At 42.4% G+C, this 25,089-nt stretch overlaps 2 protein-coding genes across 4 annotated transcripts in view; both read right to left on the bottom strand.

The window, feature by feature from the left end:
* Nucleotides 1-13,237, bottom strand: part of VARS1 (valyl-tRNA synthetase 1) — a 51,626-nt gene extending 38,389 nt beyond the window's left edge. The window contains exons 1-8 of one of the 3 annotated variants that reach the window (XM_087954334.1): nucleotides 13,159-13,210; nucleotides 11,469-11,536; nucleotides 9,038-9,411; nucleotides 7,295-7,438; nucleotides 5,477-5,627; nucleotides 4,684-4,832; nucleotides 3,669-3,753; nucleotides 1,122-1,222 (exon numbers count right to left, since the gene is read on the bottom strand). In XM_087954334.1, coding sequence (XP_087810460.1) covers nucleotides 1,122-1,222; nucleotides 3,669-3,753; nucleotides 4,684-4,832; nucleotides 5,477-5,627; nucleotides 7,295-7,438; nucleotides 9,038-9,391 — 984 coding nt within the window. In that variant the 5' untranslated portion in view covers nucleotides 9,392-9,411; nucleotides 11,469-11,536; nucleotides 13,159-13,210. Of the gene's footprint in view, nucleotides 1-1,121; nucleotides 1,223-3,668; nucleotides 3,754-4,683; nucleotides 4,833-5,476; nucleotides 5,628-7,294; nucleotides 7,439-9,037; nucleotides 9,412-10,721; nucleotides 10,825-11,468; nucleotides 11,537-13,158 lie in introns of those variants that run through there. The other 2 variants (XM_087954333.1, XM_087954335.1) reach the window with 2 other exon arrangements.
* A 5,266-nt stretch (nucleotides 13,238-18,503) lies between these two features.
* On the bottom strand, nucleotides 18,504-24,877 carry LSM2 (LSM2 homolog, U6 small nuclear RNA and mRNA degradation associated). The gene is made up of 5 exons (XM_026685440.2): nucleotides 24,733-24,877; nucleotides 23,794-23,861; nucleotides 23,556-23,586; nucleotides 22,010-22,069; nucleotides 18,504-19,618 (listed from the first exon to the last, which is right to left on the bottom strand). The coding sequence occupies exons 1-5, from the start codon at nucleotides 24,733-24,735 to the stop codon at nucleotides 19,493-19,495; spliced, it is 288 nt and encodes a 95-aa protein (XP_026541225.1). The 5' UTR covers nucleotides 24,736-24,877; the 3' UTR covers nucleotides 18,504-19,492.
* Nucleotides 24,878-25,089: the final 212 nt, after the last annotated feature.

Raw genomic sequence — 25,089 nt, 5'->3', positions numbered from 1 at the left:
GGTTGCAGCAAACGTAAGAACTGCTAAGTGGTGGAACAGAGTCTCAGTACAGCAGTGCTGGAATCCTCCACAAACACTGGAAGTGCATACGTGAAGGCTGGATGACCACCTGTCAGGAATGGTTTAGGACAGTGGTGGCTAACCTTTTTGGGCTCCTGTGCCAAAAAATGTGCATGTGCTTGCATGCTCATGCTCGCGTGCCAGCACCCAGAAGGCAATGCACACCCCCTACGCATGCGCGCGCAATCCCCACCCACCCCCCGCCACCCCCTTACCTGCACTGCGCCTCCCAGTGGATTTTCGGCCGGTTTGAGGCCTTTTTCGGCCTCCCAGAGGCTTGAGGAAGGCTTCTGCAGGCCAAAACTAGCCCTGTTTTCCGCTATTTTTGGAAAGACAGGAAGTGATGAAACAGGCTAGTTTTCGGCCTGCAAAGCCTGCAGAAGCCTTCCTCAAGCCTTTGGGAGGCCGAAAAGGCCTCAAATCGGCTGAAAATCAGCTGTGAGGCACACATATGCGCAGTGAGGTAAGTCTGCCTGCAGCTCGCGTGCTGGCACAAATGGCTCTACGTGCCACCTGTGGCACGTGTGCCATAGGTTCGCCATCACGGGTTTAGGAGATTCCTATAATGATCAGGACTTTGGATTAGATGGCCTCCAAAGTACCCTCCAGCTCATATATTTTGTGATGCTCAGAAACAGATAGATATTTTTAAGATCCCCATTTGGGCAATTTCTGTCGGGTGCAAAGAATCAGGACCATACATTAAGTTGCAATTCAAAGGAGTTATCACCCATACATAATCTGGTCAATTAAAGTTCAATGCTAATTTGACATCAGCTAAGAATTCAAGAGGGGTTGGGCTTAGACCCTTTGTGGGAACATAAGGACTGTAGGCTAATGACTTCTTTAACTCCGCCCCCAGCTGCGTGCTCTTCTCCTACATTTTCAATTGAAGTTGAACATAAGAACACTGCCTACATGCAAACCATTATGTTCCGGCTGGTGCTCAAGGGGAAGCCGTAATGAAGCTTAGCTCATCTCTGTAATAAAGGTCCAAGCCATCTGGGGAAAGTAATTCATGAAGAGATCTCAGTTTACAGCAATTCCTTGCCCATACTTACGCCATACTCTGGCTTAAAGAAACCTTGGCTCTCCCACCATGAGTACCAAGCTGCTTCCACATACTGTGGGCTGTAAGAGTCAGGCATTGGACCCGTCACATCTAGAAAGCAAAAAAAGGTTCTGAGTTCAAGACAGGTAGTGTGCGTGCTCCCACCATTCACTGTGAGCCACCATGAAGTACAATCCAAAACATCTGGAGAATATCAGGGTGAGTAGAAGAGAAAGGGAAAGGATCTTATGCAGAAGATAGCAAAAGTCTTTGCCTCAGGCCTGGAGAATGGCTGTCATCTACTACAAGCCTCGCCACCCTTTTGGTCCAATAACCATGGCTGTAAAGCATTCTGAATCTGAAATGTTTCATTTAGTGACCATTCGAAATTACAATGGCACTGAAAAAAAAGTGACTTGTGACCGTTTTTCATGCTTACCACTGTTGCACCATCTTCATGGACATGGGATCGAAATTCAGATGCTTGGAAACTGGCTCGTATTTATGACGGTTGCAGTGACCCTCTGACAAGCAAATTCAACGGGGAAGCCAGATTCACTTAACAACCATGTTACCAACTTAACTGCAGTGATTCACTTAACAACGATGGCAAGAAAGGTCGTGAAATGGGGGGAAACTCTTCCCTTCACAACTCTCTTGCTTAGCAATAGAAATTTTGGAATCAATTGTGGGTCATAAGTCGAAAACTATCTATATTCTGCCCTTCTATGAAGTGTTTTGACCATTCTGGAAATAGTCCGACCTTCAAATGTCCCTGATTTGAACTGAAATAAATTATTTCAAACTTATGTTTTTTACTTTCGAACATTACCAAAACAATTGGAAAAAAGCAGTGCAATACAGGATGGACCAGCTGTTCCAAGCAGGGCATTTAAATGAGTTCACCGAAGCCTGGAGCTCCAAAAGCAATTCCATCAATAGACCCATTGACCTACAAACTCCTCAGAATCCAGATCAACCACACAGCCAACCAGAGACAGGACCGACCCTCAGCCAACCCACCAAACCCTCCCCACACACACACTAACACCGTGATGGTGAACCTGTGGCATGTGTGCCACAGATGGCATACAGAGCCATTTGTGCCGGCACGTAAGCAGCAGGCAAACTTAACTCACTGCGCATGCACACGCCTCACAGCGGCTTTTCGGCTGGTTTGAGGCCTTTTTTGGCCTCCCAGAGGCTTGAAAAAAAGCCTCTGAGGGCTTTGCAGGACAAATAATAGGCCCATTTCATCACTTCCTTTAAGTGACAAAACGGGCCTATTATTCGGCCTGCAGAGGATTTTCTAGCCTCTGGGAGGCCGAAAAAGGCCTCAAACAGGCTGAAAATCAGCTGTGAGGCGCAGTGCAGGTTAAGGGGCAGCAGGGAGGGGGGATTGCACACGCATGCACAGGGGGGCATGGGGGGTGCATTGCCTTCTGGGTGCTGGCACGCGAGCATGTGCACAGCAGCGCACGCACGATTTTTGGCGCAAGAGCCCAAAAAGGTTAGCCACCACTGCACTAGCAGTTCACATCCCAATGACCCTGATCTGAGGTAATCTCCCCATCACAAGACCCACTGATGACTCATATGTGACCCATCGCAAGACCATTACTTGATACACCCATACCTGAAGCCCTTATAAACAGAACACTGACATTTCCTAAATTCCGTTTAAGATGTTACCTAGCCTGGTAATGAAATGTTTGGATCTGCAACCCAACAGGACAGACACAGACTTCAGAGGGTAATTAGGACTGCAGAAAAAAACAATTACTACCAACCTGCCTTCAATCAAGGACCTGTATCCTGCACGAGTCAAAAAGAGGGCTATGAAAACATTTACAGACCCCTCACATCCTGGACATAAACTGTTTCAACTCCTTCCCTCAAAACGACACTATAGAGCACTGCACACCAGAACAACCAGACACAAGAACAGTTTTTTCCCTGAACGCCATCACTCTGCTAAACAAATAATTCCCTCAACACTGTCCAACTATTTACAAAGTCTGCACTACTATTACTATTAATCTTCTCATCACTCCTTATCACCCATCCCCTCCCACTTGTGATTGCATGACTGTAACTTTGTCGCTTGCATCCTTACGATTTATATTGACTGTTTCCTAGTATGATTTGATTGCTTATTGTACCCTATAACTATATTCTATATACTATATACCCTATGACTATATAACCCTATGACTATTATTAAGTGTTGTACCTTATGATTCTTGACTCTTGATGAATGTATCTTTTATTGTATGTACACTGAGAGCATAGCACCAAGACAAATTCCTTGTGTGTCCAATCATACTTGGCCAATATTCTATTCTATGTTTGGAAACCAACCCACAAGCTCAGAGAATGAACCTTCACCCTCATCCCATACCCGAGCTACAGATCTTTGCCACTATTGCCACTATTTAAATTTTGTCCACCTCTACAGCAATCTCCCTGCCCTAGAAGTGTTTCTACAGAAGATTGGTTCAGAAACATTCCCCAAAGAGTGAAGGGTAAACTCCCCAATTTATCTGCAATAACTTACCTTTTTTCTCTCCTGGCTTGGTGGGGATGTCATAGGTGATGATCTCAAGATCCTTCTTTTCTTTCTTCTCAGCTTTTGGCTTCTTCTGCAAAGAATCAGGGTGTTACATCTGATTAAAGCACAACAGTCCGATAACAAAATGACATGGAGACAAAAGAAAATTGGGTTCAGAAAAAAAAAAACAAGAAGAGATGGAAAAGAGATGGAAATTTCTCTAACAGAATTCAATCCATGCAAATTTATTGCAAAACAAATACCCAGACAGAGAGATTGGCAGGCAGCATGGAAAGATTTAAAAATATTCTGATTTTTTTTTTCTCCCAGGCACATTACCCTAAGAAAATTATTTATCTGATACAATATGCACTTTCTTTTCTTAAAAATCATTTGGGGAAAAATATTCTTCAAATTTTCCATGTTATTATTCAGCTGCAGTATTTCTCTAAAGCTGGGAAATAGAATCTGCAACCTCTAAAATCTTGCTAAAACGACTGAAACAGGTAAATATTAAATACAGGTAGTCCTTGACTTATGACCACAACTGAGCCCAGAATTTCTGTTGCTAAGTGAGACATTTGTTAATTGAGTTTTGCCTCATTTTACTAACTTTCTTCCCACAGTTGTTAAGTGAAATCACTGCAGTTGTTAAGTTAGCAACAACATTGTGGTCATAAATCCATCCCAATCCTTGGGGGGGGAAAGAACAATTCCTTCGTCTCTGCTGCAGAAAGTCAAAAAGCACTTCATCTAACTTCCTTCTCATATACACAGCCCTTCTGGCTGAGGAATTCTGGGAGTTGAAGTCTACACAACTTCAAGCTGCCAAGGTCCAGAAATGCTAATTTAGCAAGTGGAGCAGAATCTCTTCCCAGCATGGCAGCCTTGCTGGGAAGGCAATGTATTTCAAGCTCAAAAGTGCATGCTACACACACACACACACAGCTAAAGTGTTTGAGTCTGACATTTCTATGAGATGAAGGCCTATTTAATTCTGTTCTCCTTTTACCACGCCTACCTCTCCCTGTTGCTGCAGATTCTTCTCCTTCTTCTGAAGAAACTTCTCCATTTTTTCTTTCTTTTTGGCCTCCTTCTTTAGCTGCGACGCGCTTTTGGGAGGGGGCTCTTCTATCTCCTTCTTCTCCAGCGACTCAGCTTCAGAGGTACCTGGTTGATTTGCAGGGCAGGAGGAGGAAAAATACAAATGTATGAACTCAACCGCTTCCCGCTATTGAGTCACTCTAAGGCAGGCATGTCCAAAGTCCGGCCTGGGGACCATTTGCGGCCTGTTTTCAAATTTCGAGGCCCGCAGCCTCTTCTCCCCGCCGGCTCAACCTATCATTCATCCCTGCCGGCCGGCGTTTTCCCCATTTAATGTTAATGGTTCAAAGAATGTCAGGCTGAATGGTCGGCCCTCCTTGCAAACAGTTTGAACACCTCTGCTCTAAGGCAAAAGTCCACTGTAACCTACAAACCTGGTTGTCTTCAGCAAGGTGCCGTTGTATAGGGTTTCCTGCTTTGGCAGGGGGTTGGACTAGAAGACCTCCAAGGTCCCTTCCAACTCTCTCATAAAGTTATTCCTCGCACTGTATGAAGACAGTGGGAGCTGAGTCCATGTATCCTCCATGCTTGGGTACAATGATTTGCAAAATACCAACCATTCTCATTCAGCGTCCACAATTGCAACTGGCAACTCGGCCGTTAGATGAAAACGGTTGCTAAACGAACTCGCTTCACTTAAGCTGGAGCCTGACTGTGACTCTGCCAACTAACGAGGATTTGAAAAGAGACCATCCACCGGCACGGCTTACCTTTAAAGTCCATTTCTAGAACACCTCCTCCTGAGGCCTGTTCATACAACCTCACTGGGCCCAAAACAGCCTGGAATTCTGGTTGGTTGATACACGTCAGGAACCATCGAGTAAGGTTGATAAAATAAGTGCGAAGGGTTTGGTTCAAGACCTAGAAGAGAAGTTAATTATTCATGCTATTTTATTTATTCCATTTATTAGCTGCTGTAATTATTCAAGGGACTCTAGGTAATAAACACCCAGTTGCTTAATATATGTTCAAAAGCTGGAGAGGATGTGGATTTTACAGATTTGGAGTTAACAGAATCCTGAGTGATGAACTGGATTTTCTCAAGGAGATTGACGGTGATTGGGGAATGGACTTAGTACATCTAACTGGAAAACAATTTGGGCAGGACTTTTGGGGGGGAAACGGATCGACAAAAGAGGTTTATTGATTTTGAGGAATAAGACAAAATTGTTGGCAAAGTTTTCAACCAAAAACTTAAGGGAAAAGTTTTATTATTAAGAATCAAACAAGCTTATTCAATCCTGGAAGGAACAGAAATAATAACTGTAAGTGATTTAAGGTAGATAAAAAGCCGTTGTAGACCTTTCTATGGGTTAAATACTGTACAATAATAGACTTTTAACAGCGAGCTTTAAAGCTTAATTTTGCTGTTAGTTCGCCTGTTAAATATTTTGCCCTTATATATAGTAGATAGATGACAGGTCAAATTGGTTACAAATAGAAGCACAAGTTTATAAATTTGGGTTTGCTTCGCAAATTGGCGGGGGGAAACTAATATTGTTTCAATATTTGCAATAGTGGTGAATATTTGTAGCTTGGGATAGGATGAGGGTGAAAGTTCGTTCTCTGAGCTTGTGAATTGGTTTCTGAACGTTTCATTACCTAGCCCGGTAACAAAACATTCATAAACCAACCCACAATCTTGGAGAATGAAGCTTCACCCTCATTGTTCCAATATATCAGAATTCAACTAAGAGCGATAATATTTGTAATATATTATGTAGGAAACATGGTGGTGCAGTGGTTAAAATGCAGTATTGCAGACAAACTCTGCTCACTGCCAGGAGTTTGATCCTGACCAGCTCAAGGTTGACTCGGCCTTCCATCCTTCTGAGGTGGGTAAAATGAGGGCCCAGATTGTTGAGGGCAATATGCTGACTCTGTAAACCCCTTGGAGAGTGCTGTGAAGCATTATGAAGTGATATATAAGCTATTGCTATATGTATATATGTGGTTTTGTCCTTTGTCTTCTTCAATACACTTTTTTTTTCTTTTCTAATGTTTTGTCTTCAAAGCATTCAGCCTTCATCCTGCAGTGGATAGACAAACACTAGAATGATGAATTGTTTTGCCTATCTTTGTTTTGTTTTTGTAAAACTTCATTTTCCTTTATTAAGTTTGTATTTTACTTCCCGAATAAAATAAAAATTTATTCGAAAGAAGAAAGAATGAGAAGATTGAGAAGTAGTAGTCTAAAAAAAACCCCCACAACTGAATAAATTAGGTGAGAACCTGAAAAAGAGAAATGTAAGAATGAAATAAAAAAGCAATGTATAAAGTGAGCTGGAATCAAGAGCTGATTGCCAAGGACAGAAAGATATGGCGTTGGCATAAATTAAGTTTTGTTAAAAGGTGGAAAGGTGAAAAAGTTGCCCACTATTGTGTAAATGACCTTACTACAGATGTTGATTTTTCTTTCCTTCGTGGAAAAAAGAGGTCAATTTACATAAGGGTACAAAAAGTCCTGCCAAATTATTAAAAGAACAAAAAAGAAAGAAAGAAAAGAACAATGATGCAGGAAAACTCACATATTTATACGGCAACAAAAGACAACAAGCAGTGGTCACATCAGCCAGTGTCATGGATTCCCCCACCAGGTACGTCCGAACCTTCAGGTGACTGTCCAGCACCCCAAGCAGATGCTGCAGCTCTGCTACAGCACGATCCAGCCCCTGAGTAGGAGAGGAGAGAAAGGTGTGATCTGCAAGCAGCTCCTAAGTGATTCCCCAAAAGGATTTAAAATACATTTTTCTTCCAATTTTGTGTGTGTCTTTGGTTATTCGGGTTTTCTCCCACGTAAAATTGGAAGTATCTAGGCAACGTTTCGATGAAGTCTCATTCATCATATTCAGGCTTGTGTCTTTGGCTCTGTGCTTCTCTGAGAAAAAAAATTTGAACCCCACCACTGGTTCCAACTATTTAGGGTCTTTGAACTGATTAATGTACCCCTAATCATGAATGACTACAAATGAATCATAAAATTTATGGATATATGTATGCATGGGAATATGTATTTTGTATGTTGTTATTTCTTTTTTTCAGATATCGTCCCTTATTTTATCATTGTGTATATTTTTCTTCTTTTTTGTATTTAAAGAAAAGAACATTAGAAACAGGATGGCCATTTTAGGACATCCAAGGGCGCCAGGTTGAAAAAAAACGGCTCACTCTATCCAGTCTGTTGTAGAGATTATAGAATAATCATGTTAGTTTATGGCAGCCAAAAATCAGAAAGAGTCTGGGAACATTTTTCTGGGTATTCCTTGACTTACAACCACTTATTTAATGACTGCTCAAAGTTAGAACATCCCTTTAAAAGGTGACTTATGACTGGTTTTCACACTTATGACAGTATTTAAGATGGCTGCAGTGTCCCAGGGTCACAGAAAATGTTGCGACTTTCTGACAAGCTTATAGGGAAGTTTACAGATCTGCTTAACCACCGCGTTCCTAACTTAACAGCAGTGATTCACTTAACAACTGAAGCAAGAAAGGTGGTAAGATGGTGCAACGTTCTCTTAACAATTGTCTTGTTCAGCAATGGAAATTTGGAGCTCAACTTTGGTTGTTAAGACGAGGACTGCCTGTAACACATTGTTGTGGTTCACCGGCAGCCTGTGCAGACGGCAGCGGAATCGGACAGTGGAGAATGGGGACCAGTCCAGGAGTCTGGGGAGGACTCGGACGAGGGTCCTGTGTCCGGTGCAGAGATGGGGCCAGGGCCATCTGGGAGTTGTGTGCCAGAGTCTGGCAGCAGCAAGGCAGAAGAACAAGGGGAGCCTGTTCCCAGCATGTGTGTGCGCAGAGCTACCAGAAGGCAAGAACAGCTGAGACAAAAGGGGTGGCTCAGGAGTAAGGCTGATTACCCCTCCCATAAGATATAAAGGAGGAGCAAAGGGACAGGAACCTTTGCAGGAAGCAACGTTGTTCACTCTGTTTGGATTAAACCTTGAAGCTCTGTGTGGACTTTGTACTTTGGTTGGTTTTTTATAGTTAATTTGGCACTTTAGTTGTTGGCAGCAATTCAAAGGAGAGAAAGGTGGGTGTTTATCTCAAGGAATTGTTTGGGACTCATTACGGGCTAGGAATGAACATAGCATTGAAATAAAACAAGAATTGTTTTAAAGAAGCGTGTGCTTAATTACAGTCTCAGGAAGCCTTGGTCAGAACACACATTTCCTTCAAAGGCACAAGCTTTTTACGCTACCAGATACTTTCTGATTTGGGCCTCTACCAACCCCAGCACAGCCACCACACCTCAACACCCTCACCTGTTTATTCTGCTTGGAAATCTTCAGCGCAGAGAAAGCGACAGAACAGGCGGCGGGAGCTATTTCCATGTCAGCGTAGCTGATCCATTGCCGCACCAAAGCTTTTGTTTCGGGATTGTGCCCTCTCATAACATCTGGAGACAGCAGGTAAGACACAGCTGTCGGACCAGATACATAGACACCCGTTCTGGTTTCCAGAGCTGGGAGTTTGGGCAGAGAGAAAAAACGATTCTTGAACTCGGCATTGGGAGGCAGTTCAACCACCGTCAGCTGCTGCTGGCCATAACGGGCTGCGACCAACACACGGGTGTTCTGGAAATTATCCGGATGCGGGCAGATGTAGAGGGTAGGCATGATGGGAAGACAAGAGAGACCTGGGAATCAAGAAGAAGGAAGGAAGGTGAAGACAAACAGCCTGCTAACACGATGCATCTCTACAACAATAGTTTCGTAATAAACTTTGAAGAGTCGGGAAAAAGAAATGGCATTTCTAGTTGCCTTGAGGCGAGATGGACGGCAAAGGGAGGGAGGGAGAGAGGGAGCTCAACTCTCCTGCAATATGAAGTGGTCTGGCGGGGTCCTCAACCACTGGGTCCGCGGACCGGTACCAGTCGCGGAACAACTCCTACCGCCGCTGGTTTAGTTGGCGCCGCCATTCTTGATGAGCGCTTCCAGAGCTTTTCCGGCAGTGCCATCCTGAAGCACAGCCATCAAAAAGATGGCGACGCCAGCGCCCGTGAGCTTTTCCGGTAGAAAGCTCACCAGAAGCACTTTTTCATAAAAAGATGGCGGCGCCCAGTTGATGGCACTGGTCAAAGGCGCCCAGCTGATGCCGGTACCGGCCGCGGCGCAAAAGGTTGGGGATCACTGGTCTGGTAATGGCTCTACAACTATATTTCTCAACCTTGGCAACTTTAAGAGATGCAGACTTCAATTCCCAGAATTCCCCAGCCAGCCTCTTAAAGTTGCCAAAGTAAATATTAAGAGTTAAAAATCCATATAGCTTAAAGTTGCCAAGGTTGGGAAACACCTATCTATAAAGATCTCTCTCTCTCTCCCTCCCTCCCTCTCCCTCTCCCCCCTCCCTCTCTCTCTCTGCTTTAGTTGGCAGAGGCTTCTAATCAAAGGATGAGAAAGTGGGACAATTTAAGCTCAAAGCTGCTCATTCATACACGCATCAGGTTCTGCCAGTAACACTAAATTATGGCATAGAACTCAAGCTGAATTAATGAGATTCCTTTGAAGCAAAAGCTTTCCCTCCAAAAGTTGCCCTGAAATATTTAAAAACCCAGAATGAGAAACTTATTAAATACAAAGGTAAAAACTGTACTATCTGCACTTCATGTAAGGTAGTCCTCAACTTACAACCACAATGGGTACCAGAATTTATGTGACAAAGCAGGGCGGTCACTAAGTGGAGTCGAGCCTGATTTTACGACCTTTCTTGCCACAAACAAATCCATCATATACATCATTTCCACCTCTCACAGAACTCTCTGATCTGTTACTCCTATCTATATTATTCATTAATAGCTTAGCAACAGCCTGGCCACTTCAAAAAGAAAAGAATCGATTTTCTTTCAGCTTGCAATAGTTTCCTTTCCCAAATATCTGAGAATTATTTTGCTCAAACAGAAGAAATGTTTTTATAAGATAACAAATCAAACGCTACATTCAAACTAACCTGTTAGCAACAGCCGTCTAAACACAGGACTCACTTGTTGTAAAATGGAGCAATGACAGCTAAAGAATTTCCTAATTTTAGAATGTGATTTTGAGCCTTGATAGTTCTATCAATTCATTTACATGATGCAATCCACTGCAAACTTTCAATGTTTCGTCAGCGCTTTTTTTTTTGGATGGGTACAGCTATCAATGACCCAGGTCAGGTCAGATTATTTCTGATTTATTTCCTTCCATACAGACCCACCATACATTCAAAGCCACATATAATTTATTTGGTTTTAACGAATGTAAAACTCCCTCACAACTTCTGGTCAGTTATTCATTGAATTCACATCTTATTTTTTTTTTAATAGAAGCTCAAGATTACATGTCTCACCCAAGGTGTCTGAAGGCAGGACAAGAAGCAATGGATGGAAACTAACCAAGGAGAGAAGCAACCTAGAACTAGGGAGAAATTTCCTGACAGCGAAAACAATAAACCAGTGGAAGGGCTTGAAGTTGTGGGTGCTCCATCACTAGAGGCCTTTAAGAAGAGACTGGACAGCCACTTGTCTGGAATGATATAGGGCAGTGGCTGCCAACCGGTGGGCCGTGAGAAAATTTTGGTGGGCCACAGAGAAATCTCACCCCAAGAGCACCCCCGCAAAGGAATTAATCCAGGCTGCGCAGAAACACAAGTGCTGCGTCACCGATATGGCCCGCGGGAACACTCCCCACCCACTCACTCCTCACCCGGTAAACTTACCTGCTAGATTGCTATTTTTCCTTTTTTCTGACCATCATCTGTTCTCTGTGCCGGGAGATTTAGATTAGCTAGGAAGCAGAAAATGGTTGGATTTCTTGCTTTCCAGCTAGTCTTTAGATCTTCGGCTCTGCTTTTAAGTACAGCCGAACCTCCCTTAGGACTGAAGGTTTTGCTTGCAAGCAAATTCAGTGCAGACTCACGGCAAGCAAATTTGAGAGACTGAGCTAGCCGATGGCAGATAGATAGATCACTGAATGAATCTGTGATTCTGTGAGCAACTCGATCTGCCTGCCTGCTTTGCCTGATTTTGGGTAAAAGTTGCTCTTTTTTTAATAAAAAAAATTCAATATTTATATAAATATTTATAATATTTACATACAAGCCATGCCCAGCTAATCACATGACCACCAAGCCACGCCCACAAATTAGGCCACACCCACAGAACCAGTTTGTGGTCCCTGGGATCTAAAATTATGAGTTTGGTGGTCCCTGAGGTCCAAAAGGGTCTCCTACTTGAGCGGGCGTTGACTATAGGACCTTCAAGTCCCTTCCAACTTTGTTATTCATCCTTTCCCCACCCCTTTTTGAAGCATCAACTCTTGTGGTGTAGGGTTGGGCTGAGAGAGAAAGATGGCTCATAGGACAGCTAGTATAATGGGTTATGCAGTGCTTAGCAAACGTTGTGACTTCTTTTAAAGGACTGTACCACAATACCTGCTATTATTACATCAGATTAGCAACAATGACATTTTGAAAGTCTAATAATCACCCTAACGTGGAAATGCCTTACTTACTTTCCTATAAGGAAGCCCAATAGCGTATATCAATGTTTTTCAGACTTGATATCTTTAAGATGTGTGGACAGCAAGCTAGCTGGGGAATTCTGGGAGTTGTATCTTAAAATTGCCAAATTTGAAAAAAAAAGTATTGGTGTAAATAAAACAGGTATATATACACAAGGGCATTAAATCCTGGGCAACACACAGCTAGTCCTCTTCAAAGTTGCCTCTAGGTGAGATGGGGCATTTAACTTTACTAAAGAAATAAATTCACTTCCTTGTAAGAAAACACACACACACAAATCCAACTGATTTGGATACCCAGGAGTTCTGTCCTGGGGGAAACCACAGAACTTGTGAACCAACCTATAAGAATCCTGCAAGTTTTGGGGGTGCGATTAAGGATGGGATACCCCAAATCTAAGATTGAAGGGGGGATCTTCAACAAGCAGCAGATCAAATATTGGCAGAGTTTAAATTCTTTAAGGATTTGTTTAAATTCTTTAAGAACAGAAGTTCTGTCCTGGGGGAAACCACAAAACTTGTGAACCAACTTTTAAGAATCCTTCAAGTTTTGGGGGTGCAATTAAGGGCGGGGAATGGGATGCCCCAAATCTAAGATTGCGGGGGAGGGATCTTCAACCAGCAGATCAAATATTGGCATAGTTTAAATTCTTTAAGCTGAACCCTAACGAGAAGGAGATGTTCGGAAATGCTCCTGCTGCTCCCACCCTACCAATAAATCATCTAGCTGCACCCCAGTTTGAAGATCGCTGCTTTTTTAGGGGACAGGAAAAGCTACACCCCATAAGCACAAAAGCTTTCTGGAAAAGGAAAGGATTAAAGGGGCTTGGGAGCCGATCGGGGACTCCAGTATCCCGGGGAAAGGGGAGGAGAATTTCCCCACCTACCTGCCACTCCAGCCGGCTGCAGCCACCGCCTCTGCCGAGGCTGCTTCTCCCCACGTGCTACTTTCACATTCGCGAAGGACCCCTCCGACAGGCGTCCGAGGCAGAGCCCGGTGCGAATTGACAAATCCGCATGAAATAGCCTAGTTTACAGATTCAGATTAGCAGAGTTGGAAAGGGACCTTGTAGGTCATCTAGTCCAACTCCCCCGCCCAAGGAGACCCTACTACAGCATTTCTGGCAGATGGCAATCCAGTCTCTTCTTGAAAGCTTCCAATGATGAAGCTCCCACAATTTCCACGGGTTGATTGTTCTCATTGTCAGAAAACTTCTCCTTATTTCCAGGTTGACTCTCTCCTGGTTCAGTTTCCATCCATTGTTCCTTGACTGGCCTTCAGGTTAAGTACATTATGCCCGAACCAAGTAATCAAATGTTCTCTAATTCGTTAAAGATAATGATGGAAAGTCTGTCTTCTCCAAATATCTGCTAGCCTATGTCATTTTTTTTAAAAGGAGGCTATTGGCAAATAAGATCTAAAAGGTGAAAAGATTTGTAAAAGCAATAAGATTCCAAGAGTCAGGTCATGATGAAGTACTAAAGGTATTAATTTTAAAAATTGCTGATTTTTTGGGAAAAAATGCTTAGGTGCATTAGACCCAAATAATGGCAACTGTGTGTGAATGCAGTGACAGGATCATAACCAGAGTTTGTTATTCTGTTTCCAACTATGTGACAGATACCTACAAAAGATGACAAACAGGAGGGTGTTTGGAAGGGTAAAGTTTTTCCAAAGCAAATTTAATTTATGCAGGAAATCTGGGACTTCTATGAATGAAGAGATTCAACCTGGGAACAAGGAGAAATTTTCTGACAGAGCAATCAACCAATGGGACAGCTTTGCCTTTGGAAGTTGTGGAAGCTTCATCACTGGAGACTTTCAAGAATAGACTGGACCATCTGTCAGAAATGGTGTAGGGTCTCCTGCTTGGGCAGAGGGTTGGACTAGATGACCTACAAGGTCCCTTCCAACTCTGTCAATCTCTATGAGTCAGGACAGTATCCCACATACTACACAATCTGTTAAAAATATCGTACTTCTTTCCTCCTTACTTTTAAAATCACATCTTCCCACTTGCATCTAGGAATTACTACTGATTGTATTAGGATTTTTAATACATCATATTGTGTTCTGAGGATGTTTTACATTTTTTGGTTGCAGTGAGCCTCCCAAAGTCATGTACCTGAGATACTCAGCTATATAAACTGAAATAATAAATGCATAAATAAACTCTCGCTGCAGTTACCACCAACTTGTTTCAGCGCCTTCACCACAGCAGTGAGCCACGATTACACAGGCACTTGATTAGCCAATTCTCAAAAGGGTCCTCTTTCTTAAATCGATCAGCCCTCTCGAATGATCATAGAGAGCATCAAAACAGCTTCGACCTCGATAGAACGTCTCGCATTCGAACTTCCGGTAAGCCGAGAAACACGACAGAACTTCCGGCGAGGTAAGGAGTGTGTGGCTTTCCTTCGCTCGAGCTTCATTCAGACTTAAATTACAGTTCGGAGTTGCGATTGCAATGGACAACTCCACAGTTGTGGGTCCATACATTGGGCACCAGAAAGCACAATTGCTTGCAGCTGAGTTTTGGCCACAGAGTTAACCCTCCCGGCTATGACCGAGGACATTTCCTGCAAAGGGAACAGCCGAGTGCCTCCTCGTGGTGGGAATAAAACATTGCAACTCTTGGATCCCAAGATGTTGATCTGCAAGGTGCAACTCCCATCATCTTGAAGCTGATGGTGTCGAGCGGCCCTGGACTACAGCTACTATCATCCGCGGGGCTAGTGCTCCACGGTTGTGTTAGACTACAACTCTCGCCCTCAGGAGAAACTTCCAGACATGATAAAGTACAACTCCCAATTGTGGTGCAAAGTGAACTTGCTTATTGTACCCTATATTATTAAGTGTTGTACCTTATGATTCTTCACTAGTATCTTTTATGTACACTGAGAGCATTTTCACCAAGACAAATTCCTTGTGTGTCCAATCACACTTGGCCAATAAAGAATTCTAAGTGAACTAGCACACCTTTGGCTGATTGTATCCAGGTTGGCAGTACTTAAAATTTTGGCTCTTTTAAAGAAGCATAATTGTTAACAGAATGAAGAGGAATAAGCGAATTGAGAAAACTCAGTGTTAAAGTTGGAGATTAAAATGGTATTCATGATGACAGAGAATCCTTTATAATGCTGCAGTGCCTTATCTCTATTACAGTGAGAAAAATTCTTATGGGGAACTATTGTCTTTGGTTCACAGAAATGAGAAATCTTGAAAGTAGTGGGGGGGTGGAACCCACAGATTTGGGGATACAGAAGACTTGTTGATTATTGAAAAGAGGACCTGGACAATGATCAATCTTGGAGAATTGAAGGAAAGATATTTTTATCCCACTTTTTTGTATACAAATCAAGGCATTGAGCATACTGATTTTTCCCATAAGAACAATCTTGTGAGGGGGATTGGGCTGAGAGTGACTGGCCCAAAACCACTCAAGCTAAATGCCTAAGAGAGGCCTAAAATTCACTCTCCTAGTCTCTAGTTAGCAAGTGGCCTACACTAAATGGGTGCTCAAAACTCGGGACAGCAGGAATCTTCAGAGTGCAAAAAGGAAATGTTTTTAACCCATTGTTTTTCAACCTCCACAACATTATGCTGTGCAGACTTCAACTCCCAGAATTCCCCTAGCCAGCCATGCTGGCTGGAGGAATTCTGGGAGTTGACATCCCAGAAGTTTAATAGTGCAGAGATAGACATTATTTTAAGCAGAGGTTAAGTCTTCCAACACACGAGTTATACTGCGCATAAGTATTTAAAGTCTAGGAAATGCTCAGCCATCATTTAAAACATGATTTGTACAAAATTAAAACCCAGAATCTGTTCTGGCTGCAGAGCTCACTTTGGGTGTCAATTATACATGCTTATGCACAAGCAAATTCCTACCAAATAGAGATGATAGATTGTGGAGAAGCCATTACTGGCCATCTTTGTGTATGCATAAACTCCTACAAGATGGCATGTTCTGAGTGGGGAAAAGATTTCTATCAGTAATGCACTTAAAATTGCCCAGAAAGGATCCATGCAATCAAATATGACTTAATTGGTCAGAAACTGCTCATTCTCAAGACATCCTGTTGGGAGACCATAAAATGGCTCTGGGTGTTGAAACAGCACCACTCACAGCTCACTCATTTAACCGATGACAGCTTGCAGAAAAAGAATAAAACTAGTATACCATCTTTAGTTTGCCCCTTCCTATGCTTTTATTAGTAAGCCTTTCACGTTTATTTCTTTTCTGCTATTCAGTCAAAAGATCAAGGCCTCTTGTGACTCTTTTTCAAAGATTAACACTTTGTGCTAACATCTGCAAAGAAACATGGGTGTATAATCACTTGTCCCAGAAATCATTTTTATTAAAGATGTTTTAATTCAAATTCCTATAAAAACTAAGGGCTCTAGAGACTATTTACTTTGACAATTCAACCCCAGCATAAACTGCTTGCTTTTATTTTATCTTTACTTATTTGCAGGGGTTACAGGGAGAGAGCTTTTAAGTCAATGTTGACTCCTGACGGTTGCCTGAATAAGTCCTTGCAGTTTTCTTGGCAAGATCTCAAGTGGTTTGCCTTGGCTTCCTTCCTAGAACTAAGAGGGAGTGATTGGCCCAAGGGCACCTCAGCTAGCTTTGCCTCAGACAGGACTAGAAGTTAGGTCTCCTGAACCTTGACCTTAACCACTACACACCAAACTGGCTCTCATGGAGTTGCATTGTCCTGCCTAAACTGTATTTCTTTGCCCCCTATCCACCAGGACTCTGCCAAAACACCTTCCCAAGCACTTGTCAAACTAATTACTATGTAATGACTGCGTTCACTCTTTCTGCCCAAAGAAAATTCTTCCTAAAACCAACAATTTGGTCTTCACGCCCACATTTAAAGAAACTGTACCCTTCTCATTTTGCAAACCGCACCCATTTTTATCATTTTATTTGGTCATATCCTCCAGTTTTCAGCATTCTCACATTTGTGACTTCCACAATTTTTTTTCCTTGGACACAACTTTTGTAGCAACTGTTTTAATCCCATTTCTTTGACATATTATTCCCATACCAATATCAAAATATTGTTATGATTGTAAGCTGCCTAGTTACCTTGAGGCAAGATGGGCGGCCTATACATTTTATAAATAAATATACTCCATCCAGCATCCCTTCATTTCATTTTCACCCCATATTATTTCACCTTTTTTTTAAACTCTGTCCACTTAGCTAAAGGTTCCTGATTTAGACTTTAATCTACCTTTTTATTTCCTACAAAATTGGGAATTGTTTTTTTGAATCTTAACCATTTCTTATTCTCAAATTATATTCTTTCAGCATATATCTTTATCTATATATATATCTTTTCCAATTATTTCATCTTCTCTCAATTTCTTTTTCTTTTATGTCATTTTTTTTCTTTCAGTCTCTTCTCAAATACAACACTCCAGTTTTCATTTATTCATTCACTGATACACCTTGTCCTTTAATCCTTTACATTCCACATTGTAGGCTTCTATATGCATTGGTCTTTACCAAATCAGACCAAAATTATACACTTGTGCTGCCCACCATGATTTTGGTCAGTCAAGGTTTTCAGATAACAAAGACTTGGTTTTCAGCCTTAGTCAACCCCATGCCTTATGCAACATTCCATGTTAATGTTAAAAGTAAGGTATGATGTAATATGGCTGGTATGTCATAAAAGCAACACTGCCAGTGTTATCCAATAGGCCCATTCTACTCTATTTAAGCTAGGGGTTCTAATCTAGATAACACAGAAGTCCTTAATTTATAACCATTCATTTAGTGACTGTTTGAAGTTACAACGGCACTGAAAAAAGTGACTTATGACCATTTTTCACATGGTCATTGCAGCATCCATCTGGTCATGTGATCAAAATTTGGAAGCTTGGAAACTGGCATGTACTTATGACTGTTACAGTGCCCCAGGGTCATGTGATCACTTTTTGCGACCTTCTGACAAGCAAAGTCAATGGGGAAGCCAGATTCACTTAATAACCGTGTTACTGAACTGCAGTGACTCACTTAACTGTGCCAAGAAAGGTTGTAAAACAGGGCAAAACTCACTTGTCTTGCTTAGCAATGGAAGTTTTGGGGTTCAATTGTGGTTGTAAGTCAAGGACTTTAAAAGCCAAGTGCTGCTGTCCACTCATGTAGAGACACAAGCAGTACATACACTGTTTTATAAAAATATATAACATGGTAACCCATCTCACCAATGCCATCTTTCAAATCAAACTTTTAATTTTCCACTTTGTTTTAACAAATCATTACGCTTTCAAAAAGTCTTCCTAAAAAACGTGCACATCCCATAAAACTTAAGACTAACAATACAAAAGGCAACAACAAAACCAGTGAAATGTTAAAAAAACAACAACTCAAAAATGGCAGGAACTCAACCTGCAACTTTTTCTAACGACCAGAGAAAACACAACTGCCATTTTATATTGCAACGAAGCTTGGATTGACACTGAATGGTATATTATTGTGTGCATGACAAAAATAAAATGGACTCTCTCTCCATAGTTGAGGAGTTTGCAGGTCCTTTCTAACCTGCTGAAATTCCAAAGAAAGCATCGCTTCAAAACCTATAAATAGGAAATACACCAACATGAAGAGGAAAAAAAAAAAAATCAACACCAGCATTAGCTGTGCTGCATCAGGACAGAAGGAAATGAGGGAGGGCATGAAGAAAACCATGTTTAGGGCACTTTGTAGGGCAAACAAGCTACGGAAATAATTATATTTTCATGGTTGAGTATCAATCCTTGCCCAAAACTGGACTTTCCTGCTACATAACAGTGCTATTCACAGAGTGCTGAAGAGAGCAAGGAAGAGGATCTGTAATGGAAGGATTTTATTACTGGCTTTAAATCGGAAAGGGGTGAACTAAGATTTCTTCTCCAATTTAGTGCTCACCAACCTTCATCTCCAGCAGTCCTAGGAGACAGAGGAGGTTGGCGATGAACATCTTTAGCCATTATGGATGCTGCACTCAGAAGGAGCAAAGGAACTAACATTAGCAAGCGGAAGCATCATCTGTATCCAAGGGACAGACTGCGGACGGACGTATTTACAACGCTAAATTTGCTGGTACTTCCCCGAGGAAAGAGATAACGTGACTTCCCACCATTCCGCAGCTCTTCTTCAGGGAAGGTTAAGTCACACAGGGAGAATAAAAATAAACATTAAAAAAAAAATGGAACTTCCATCACTGCTTCTGCTGGAGGGCTTCCTTGCGAGCCGCATCTTGCAGGAGTTGGGTGTCCACCTCGTCGGCTGGAAGCTGGACATAGCGGACGACAGACCCACGAATGAAGCAATTCTTGACAGACAGCTGAAGAGAAACAGAAAAGAGCGTTGGAGGGCAACGTAAGGATCAATGGGTCTAAAGTCAGGCTACTCCGGCAGCTGGGTACAGGTAGTCCTCAACTTATGACCACAAAGGAGCCCCACGTTTATGTAGCTAGGTGAGACATTTGTTAAGTGGGTTTTGCCCCACGACTTTCCTTGCCATATTTGTTAAGTGAATCACTGCAGTTATTAAATTAGTAACACGGTTGTTAAGTGAATCTGGCTTCCCCATTAGACTTCGCTTGTAAGATGGTCACAAAAGGGGGATTCCATGATCCCGGCACACTGCAACTGTCAAAAATGTGAGTCAGTTGTCAACATAAATCACATTGTGATGACCCGGGGTGTGGCACAAAGGCAACACAGTCAAATAAGCAAGAAGTGTCCCTTTGGTACCTCCAACTTTGCCCCCAGTGTCCAGTTTACCTTCAGCTGGAGAAAAAAAAATCTCCCAAGAACAGTCTTTAAGTGGAGGAAATTCAGTCCAAAAACAAAGTACATACAAACTGTAAATAAAAATCCACACAAACCACGCTGCAGTAATTAACTTGACAGGGCAGGAGAAGGAATTGCAGACTTGAAAGCACAGCACTATACACACAGTTGGGAAGACGTCAGGAACCCAGATATGCCTCGATGATACCAGATAACTCACAATTTGCTCTCAACAATTTGCTGTGCTCAACCTCTTTTTTTAAACATTGTGTTCCCAGCTGCAGCTAATGAAGGGAATCAGGGCCCTTTCCTCCCCCATAAGCCACGCAACTCACGTTGCTCTTTTCTCTGTTCCTCCCTGCGTGTCCTAGGATGAAGAGGGGGTAGGCCTGGGTCTTCCTCCGAATTCCCTCTCCCTTGCTCTACCTCTCCCCTATTCTGCCCAGCCAGACTTTGCCCTTCCCCAGTTTCTTCCACAGCCAACAGAGCCACACTCGCACTCTGTCAGCTGCTCAGCCTCCCCCTCTGAACCAGATTCCGACAGGGGCGTGATACTCATAACCATGGGGATGCTGCACTGGTCCTAAGTGTGAAAAAAGGTCATAAGTCACTTTTTTCAGTGCCATTGTAACTTTGAACAGTTACTAAGTGAATTATTGGAAGTAGAGGACTACCTGTGTAATTCAGATAGAATTTTAGCCTCTTGTGTTTCGAAAAAGCATTGGTTATGAGTGCTTTTGTGTCATAGCCTGTTTCCTGTGCTAAATTATTTTTCTAATCCTGTCAGCTACTGTTAAACAAACCATTAAAATACCACACAATTTTTTAAAAACACACATCTGCAGGGCCAAAGGGGTCAGGAGGTTACATGGCCTGGGAGATGTTATTGGTCTGCTGAGTACAGGTACTCCTTGATGTATGACCACCGAGCCCCAAATTTATGTTGCTAAGCGAGACATTTGTGAGTTTTCTCCCATTTTACAACCTTTCTTGCCACAGCTAAGTTAGTAACTCAGTTGTTAAGTGAATCTGGCTTTCCCAGACTTTGCTTGTCACAAAAGGTGATCAGACCCCAGGATACTGAAACCGTCATAAATATGAGACAGTTGCCAAGCATCTGAATTTTGATCATGTGACCATGAGGATGCTACAACAGTCGTTAAGTCACTTTTTTTCAATGCCGTTATTTCGGTCACTAAGGGAATGGTTGTAAGTCGAGGACTAGTGAGTTTGTTCTGGGCCATTGTTGATTTTTTTATGTTACACTGAATATTTCTGCATTTTATAATGTGCTGTTGTTCATCAAGGATCACATCTGTAAGATGGGTGTCATGACAATTGACCAAATAAAAAATGAATAAGCAGGAACAGCTAATGAGGTGGGATCACTCAATTTCAGTAAAGTACCTCAAGTTTGCTCCCACCTCAATAGTCACATAATGTGATGCATATTATATGCTGCTCTTTTAATTTTCATTCCAAATTGCTGATTATAAAGTTGAAAACGGGATAGTTAAAATAGATCAAGAAAAGGTTAAAAATATGGTTAAAAATATATTCAATATATCTAGATTCAGTTTTGTTCCATATAACATCAACTTTGTAAACACTCAAGTTTCCTCTTTCCACTACATATTCAAAATGGATAGTGATTAATGTATGTATGTATGTATGTATGTATGTATATAGCATGTGTATATTTGTGTTATGTATGAGTTTGGGTAGATATACACTTTCTCTTGAAGAGCAGAATTTAATTTTTAATGTGGGCTAGTGTACTCACAGTAAAAAAAATGATAATAAAAGTTATATCATCTTGTCTCTTAATAGATATATGTTATAAGGCTCCTTGGTTAAAATAAACAGCCAATAACCATTATCATCTTAGCATTTATCCATATTTTTCAAATCCTGCCATAGTCATTAGATGAGCACTCACCATATGGGGGTATTTTTCTGGATCTGTCACACTAATGTCCGTGAGCTTAATATTCAGGTACTATGGAATCAGGGAAGAGAAAAATAGACAGTTCAGCAAACAAGTAAGATATTCTGTATTTCCCAAGGTTAACCTCCAGGTCATTCAAGGCTGCCTATCCAAAATCATCACTAGTTTCTTTTCACCTCAGTGGGGATTAAACCTACCTTTTGACAATCTCAGAGATTTTCCATAGCCAAGTTAATTGTGGCATTGTTCACCAAGTTACTACCTCTGAGAGGAGCAAAATTAAAGGTTGTTTCCCAGATTTCTTTTTAATATGAGTGGAGATAAAACAAGTTTATTTGTTGCCCTAAGCTACTACAAAGACAAAATACAAAATGAAATGTGCTGAAGGATGACTGTATGCATAGCAGAGGTGTAGAAATATTTCAGATATAGGAAAGTAGTGATTTAAACACCACCGACCTACTTACGCAGAATGCAAAACAAGTACCGTGTTTCTCACAAAATAAGGCCGGGCCTTATTTTTTTTTGAGCCCGGAAAAAACGGCTAGGCCGTCTTTTTGGGGGTGACTTACTTCCCCCCCTTGCATCCTCATCTAGAGCGCCCCGCTGGCAGCCTCGCCACCAGCTGCTCCTAACAGGTGATCATGGCGAAGCGCAGAGAGCTCCCTACTCCCACCAAACTCCTTTGCTGCAGACCCAAGACCTTTGGCACCCGCCGCTGTTGCTTTCCCTTCTGCCCATTCTGCCGCGACGTTTGGAGCTGCTGCTTCCGTGTTTGGAGTGCCGCTGCCATTTGGAGTGCCGCCGCCATTTGGAGCACCGCCACGTTTGGAGCTGCCGCTTCCGTGTTTGGAGTGCCACTGCCATTTGGAGTGCCGCCGCCATTTGGAGCACCACAGCCACGTTTGGAGCTGCCACTTCCGCGTTTCGAGCTGCCGCCGTGTTTGGAGTGGCGGTGGTGCTCCAAATGGCGGTGGTGCTCCAAACAGCGGCAGTGCTCCAAACGCGGAAGCGGCAGCTTCAAATGCGGCGGCAGCTCCAAATGCGGACATGGCAACTCCAAACAGCGGCAGTGCTCCAAACAGCGGTGGGGTTCCAAACACGGAAGCGGCAGCTCCAAATGTGGAAGCGGCAGCTCCAAACAGCGGCGGTGCTCCAAATGTAGAAGTGGCAGCTCCAAACGTGGTGGCGGTATGGGCAGAAGGGAAACCAACAGCGGCAAGCACTGAAGGTCTCGGGTCTGCAGCAAACGTGCTTGGCAGGAGTAGGGAGCTCTCCGCGCTCTGCCATGATCGTCCATGAGGAGCAGCTGGTGGCGAGGAATTGCTGCCCGTGGGGCGCTCCTAACGGCAAGTCCCCCCGCCCTTCCCCCTTATTTTGCATGTTTTAAAATAGGCCTAAATTTGGGGGGAGGGGCTTAATTTGATTTTATGCCAATAAAACATGTTGGGCCTTCCTATTGGTGGAGGCCGTATTGTTGGAGAAACACGGTACATTCTTTAGAAGGGTTGCAAAAAGGTTTAGGGTTAATTCATACCTGATCTACAGAATGTAAGGTCCCACAGATGCTACAAAAAAAGGGAAAAAAAGAAAAAAATCTGAATTAAGGTGACATGGGTTCTTAAAAACACAGCAGTATCTTGTTAATTAAATAGAGAGAATGAAAGCTAAAATGGGTGGATTTACTAAGCAGAAAGCAGCCAGAAATTAGAAGGCTAGGGTCATAAAGAAACCAGGATTAATTTGCAGCCAAACAGCTGTGACTAAAAACATACCTCAAGTCATTCTTCAATTCCACTACTACGTCCTTCCCTACTAGGGATTTGAAGAAGGAATAGAAAAGCTGAGGATAAAGAAAAAAATGAACATAAAGTTTTAAGAAGCATTTCACAATCTAATACAAAGCATTTATACAGATGTTCCCATTTATCAAAAATATTATCTTACACTACTCTAACCCCCATAAATACTACAGTGGACTGAGCAGAAACTACATGTGCCCAAACATGTGCAAATCCTCATTAAAATAAAGAACACATTCATAATTAGCAAACATTCAGCTTGTGCTGTGCATTTCAGCAGATATTCTCCACTTTCAGCAAGTGTAAGAAGTGTGGATTTCAACTCCCAGAATTCTCACGCTTTTTCCAAAAGGCAACTAGATTTAACTTGATTTTTTTTCCCTTTGGAAAAAGATTTCTGTAGCTTAAGAACTCCACTTCTCTCAGCATCCAGTAAGCAGTTCCCAAGGGACTATATTCTTGGTTTGCACCAGGGAAAGACAGGATTACATCCTTTAAAACTTTTTAATGCATGCAATGCATATGTATACCCACCTGTTACATATGCACGCAGTATACACGACCTATCTTTCATCTTAAAAAAGCAGGTCCTTTTTAAAAGTAGACATTCAATAAACATTTTGGGTTTGTATGGCCTCAGGAAAAAAAAATCATTGACGATTTGAGCACCTGCGGATATATACGCCGTCATTCAGGATTTGGCGCTACGAGCCCGTTTGCCATGATCCCAGCTAACAATGCCTAACACAAGTTTACTGGGCTGCAAAATCGGGTTCACACGTGATTTCTAAGTGCAAAGACGGACTCGCCCAGGCACCTTCAAAATAAACTATTAAAATCCCCCGCCCCTCCCTACCCCGACAGAGCAAAGTTATTTACCCCACACACACACAAAGTGACCGCTGCGCTCACCATATTTCACGCTGCGCGCTGCAGAAATAAAGACCCCGCGTGGATCAACTCGCAGAACTAGGGGAGATAAGGTGGGGAAAAAAATTGGAAAGAACTTCCCGGGCTGCGCATGCGTGGTGAGAACGTCTGTCTTACGGAAGGCGACAGAAATAGTGACTTCAGGAGCAACCGGAAGCGAACCAGAAGCAGGAAGCTCTTCTTAAAGGAGCCGAAAATATATATATATATTTGGTGCATTCTGTGCAAGGAAGAGTTATCTCGTTTACTTTTTAAAAGCTGTCGGATTTATTGTGCGTGCTGCAGTGAAGAAAATGCCTGCAGTTTGTCAGCCTTTTCTCCCCCCCCTTTTTTTTATAA

The sequence above is a fragment of the Notechis scutatus genome, chromosome 2, assembly GCF_049901735.1.
Source record: "Notechis scutatus isolate UNSWTSFEM ecotype Mainland chromosome 2, rNotScu1.2, whole genome shotgun sequence".
Classification (NCBI taxonomy): Eukaryota; Metazoa; Chordata; class Lepidosauria; order Squamata; family Elapidae; genus Notechis; species Notechis scutatus.
Note: the sequence above shows the minus strand (reverse complement) of the source record. Positions and strands in the feature narration are given on the sequence as shown.

What these genes read in the sequence shown, in the direction of transcription:
- LSM2 (XM_026685440.2), bottom strand. An exon ending in CCTTACATTCTGTAGATCAG is followed by an intron (nt 22,070 to 23,555) that starts GTATGAATTAAC and finishes CTGATTCCATAG; the next exon opens with TACCTGAATATTAAGCTCAC. An exon ending in CAGAAAAATACCCCCATATG is followed by an intron (nt 19,619 to 22,009) that starts GTGAGTGCTCAT and finishes GTTTCTCTTCAG; the next exon opens with CTGTCTGTCAAGAATTGCTT.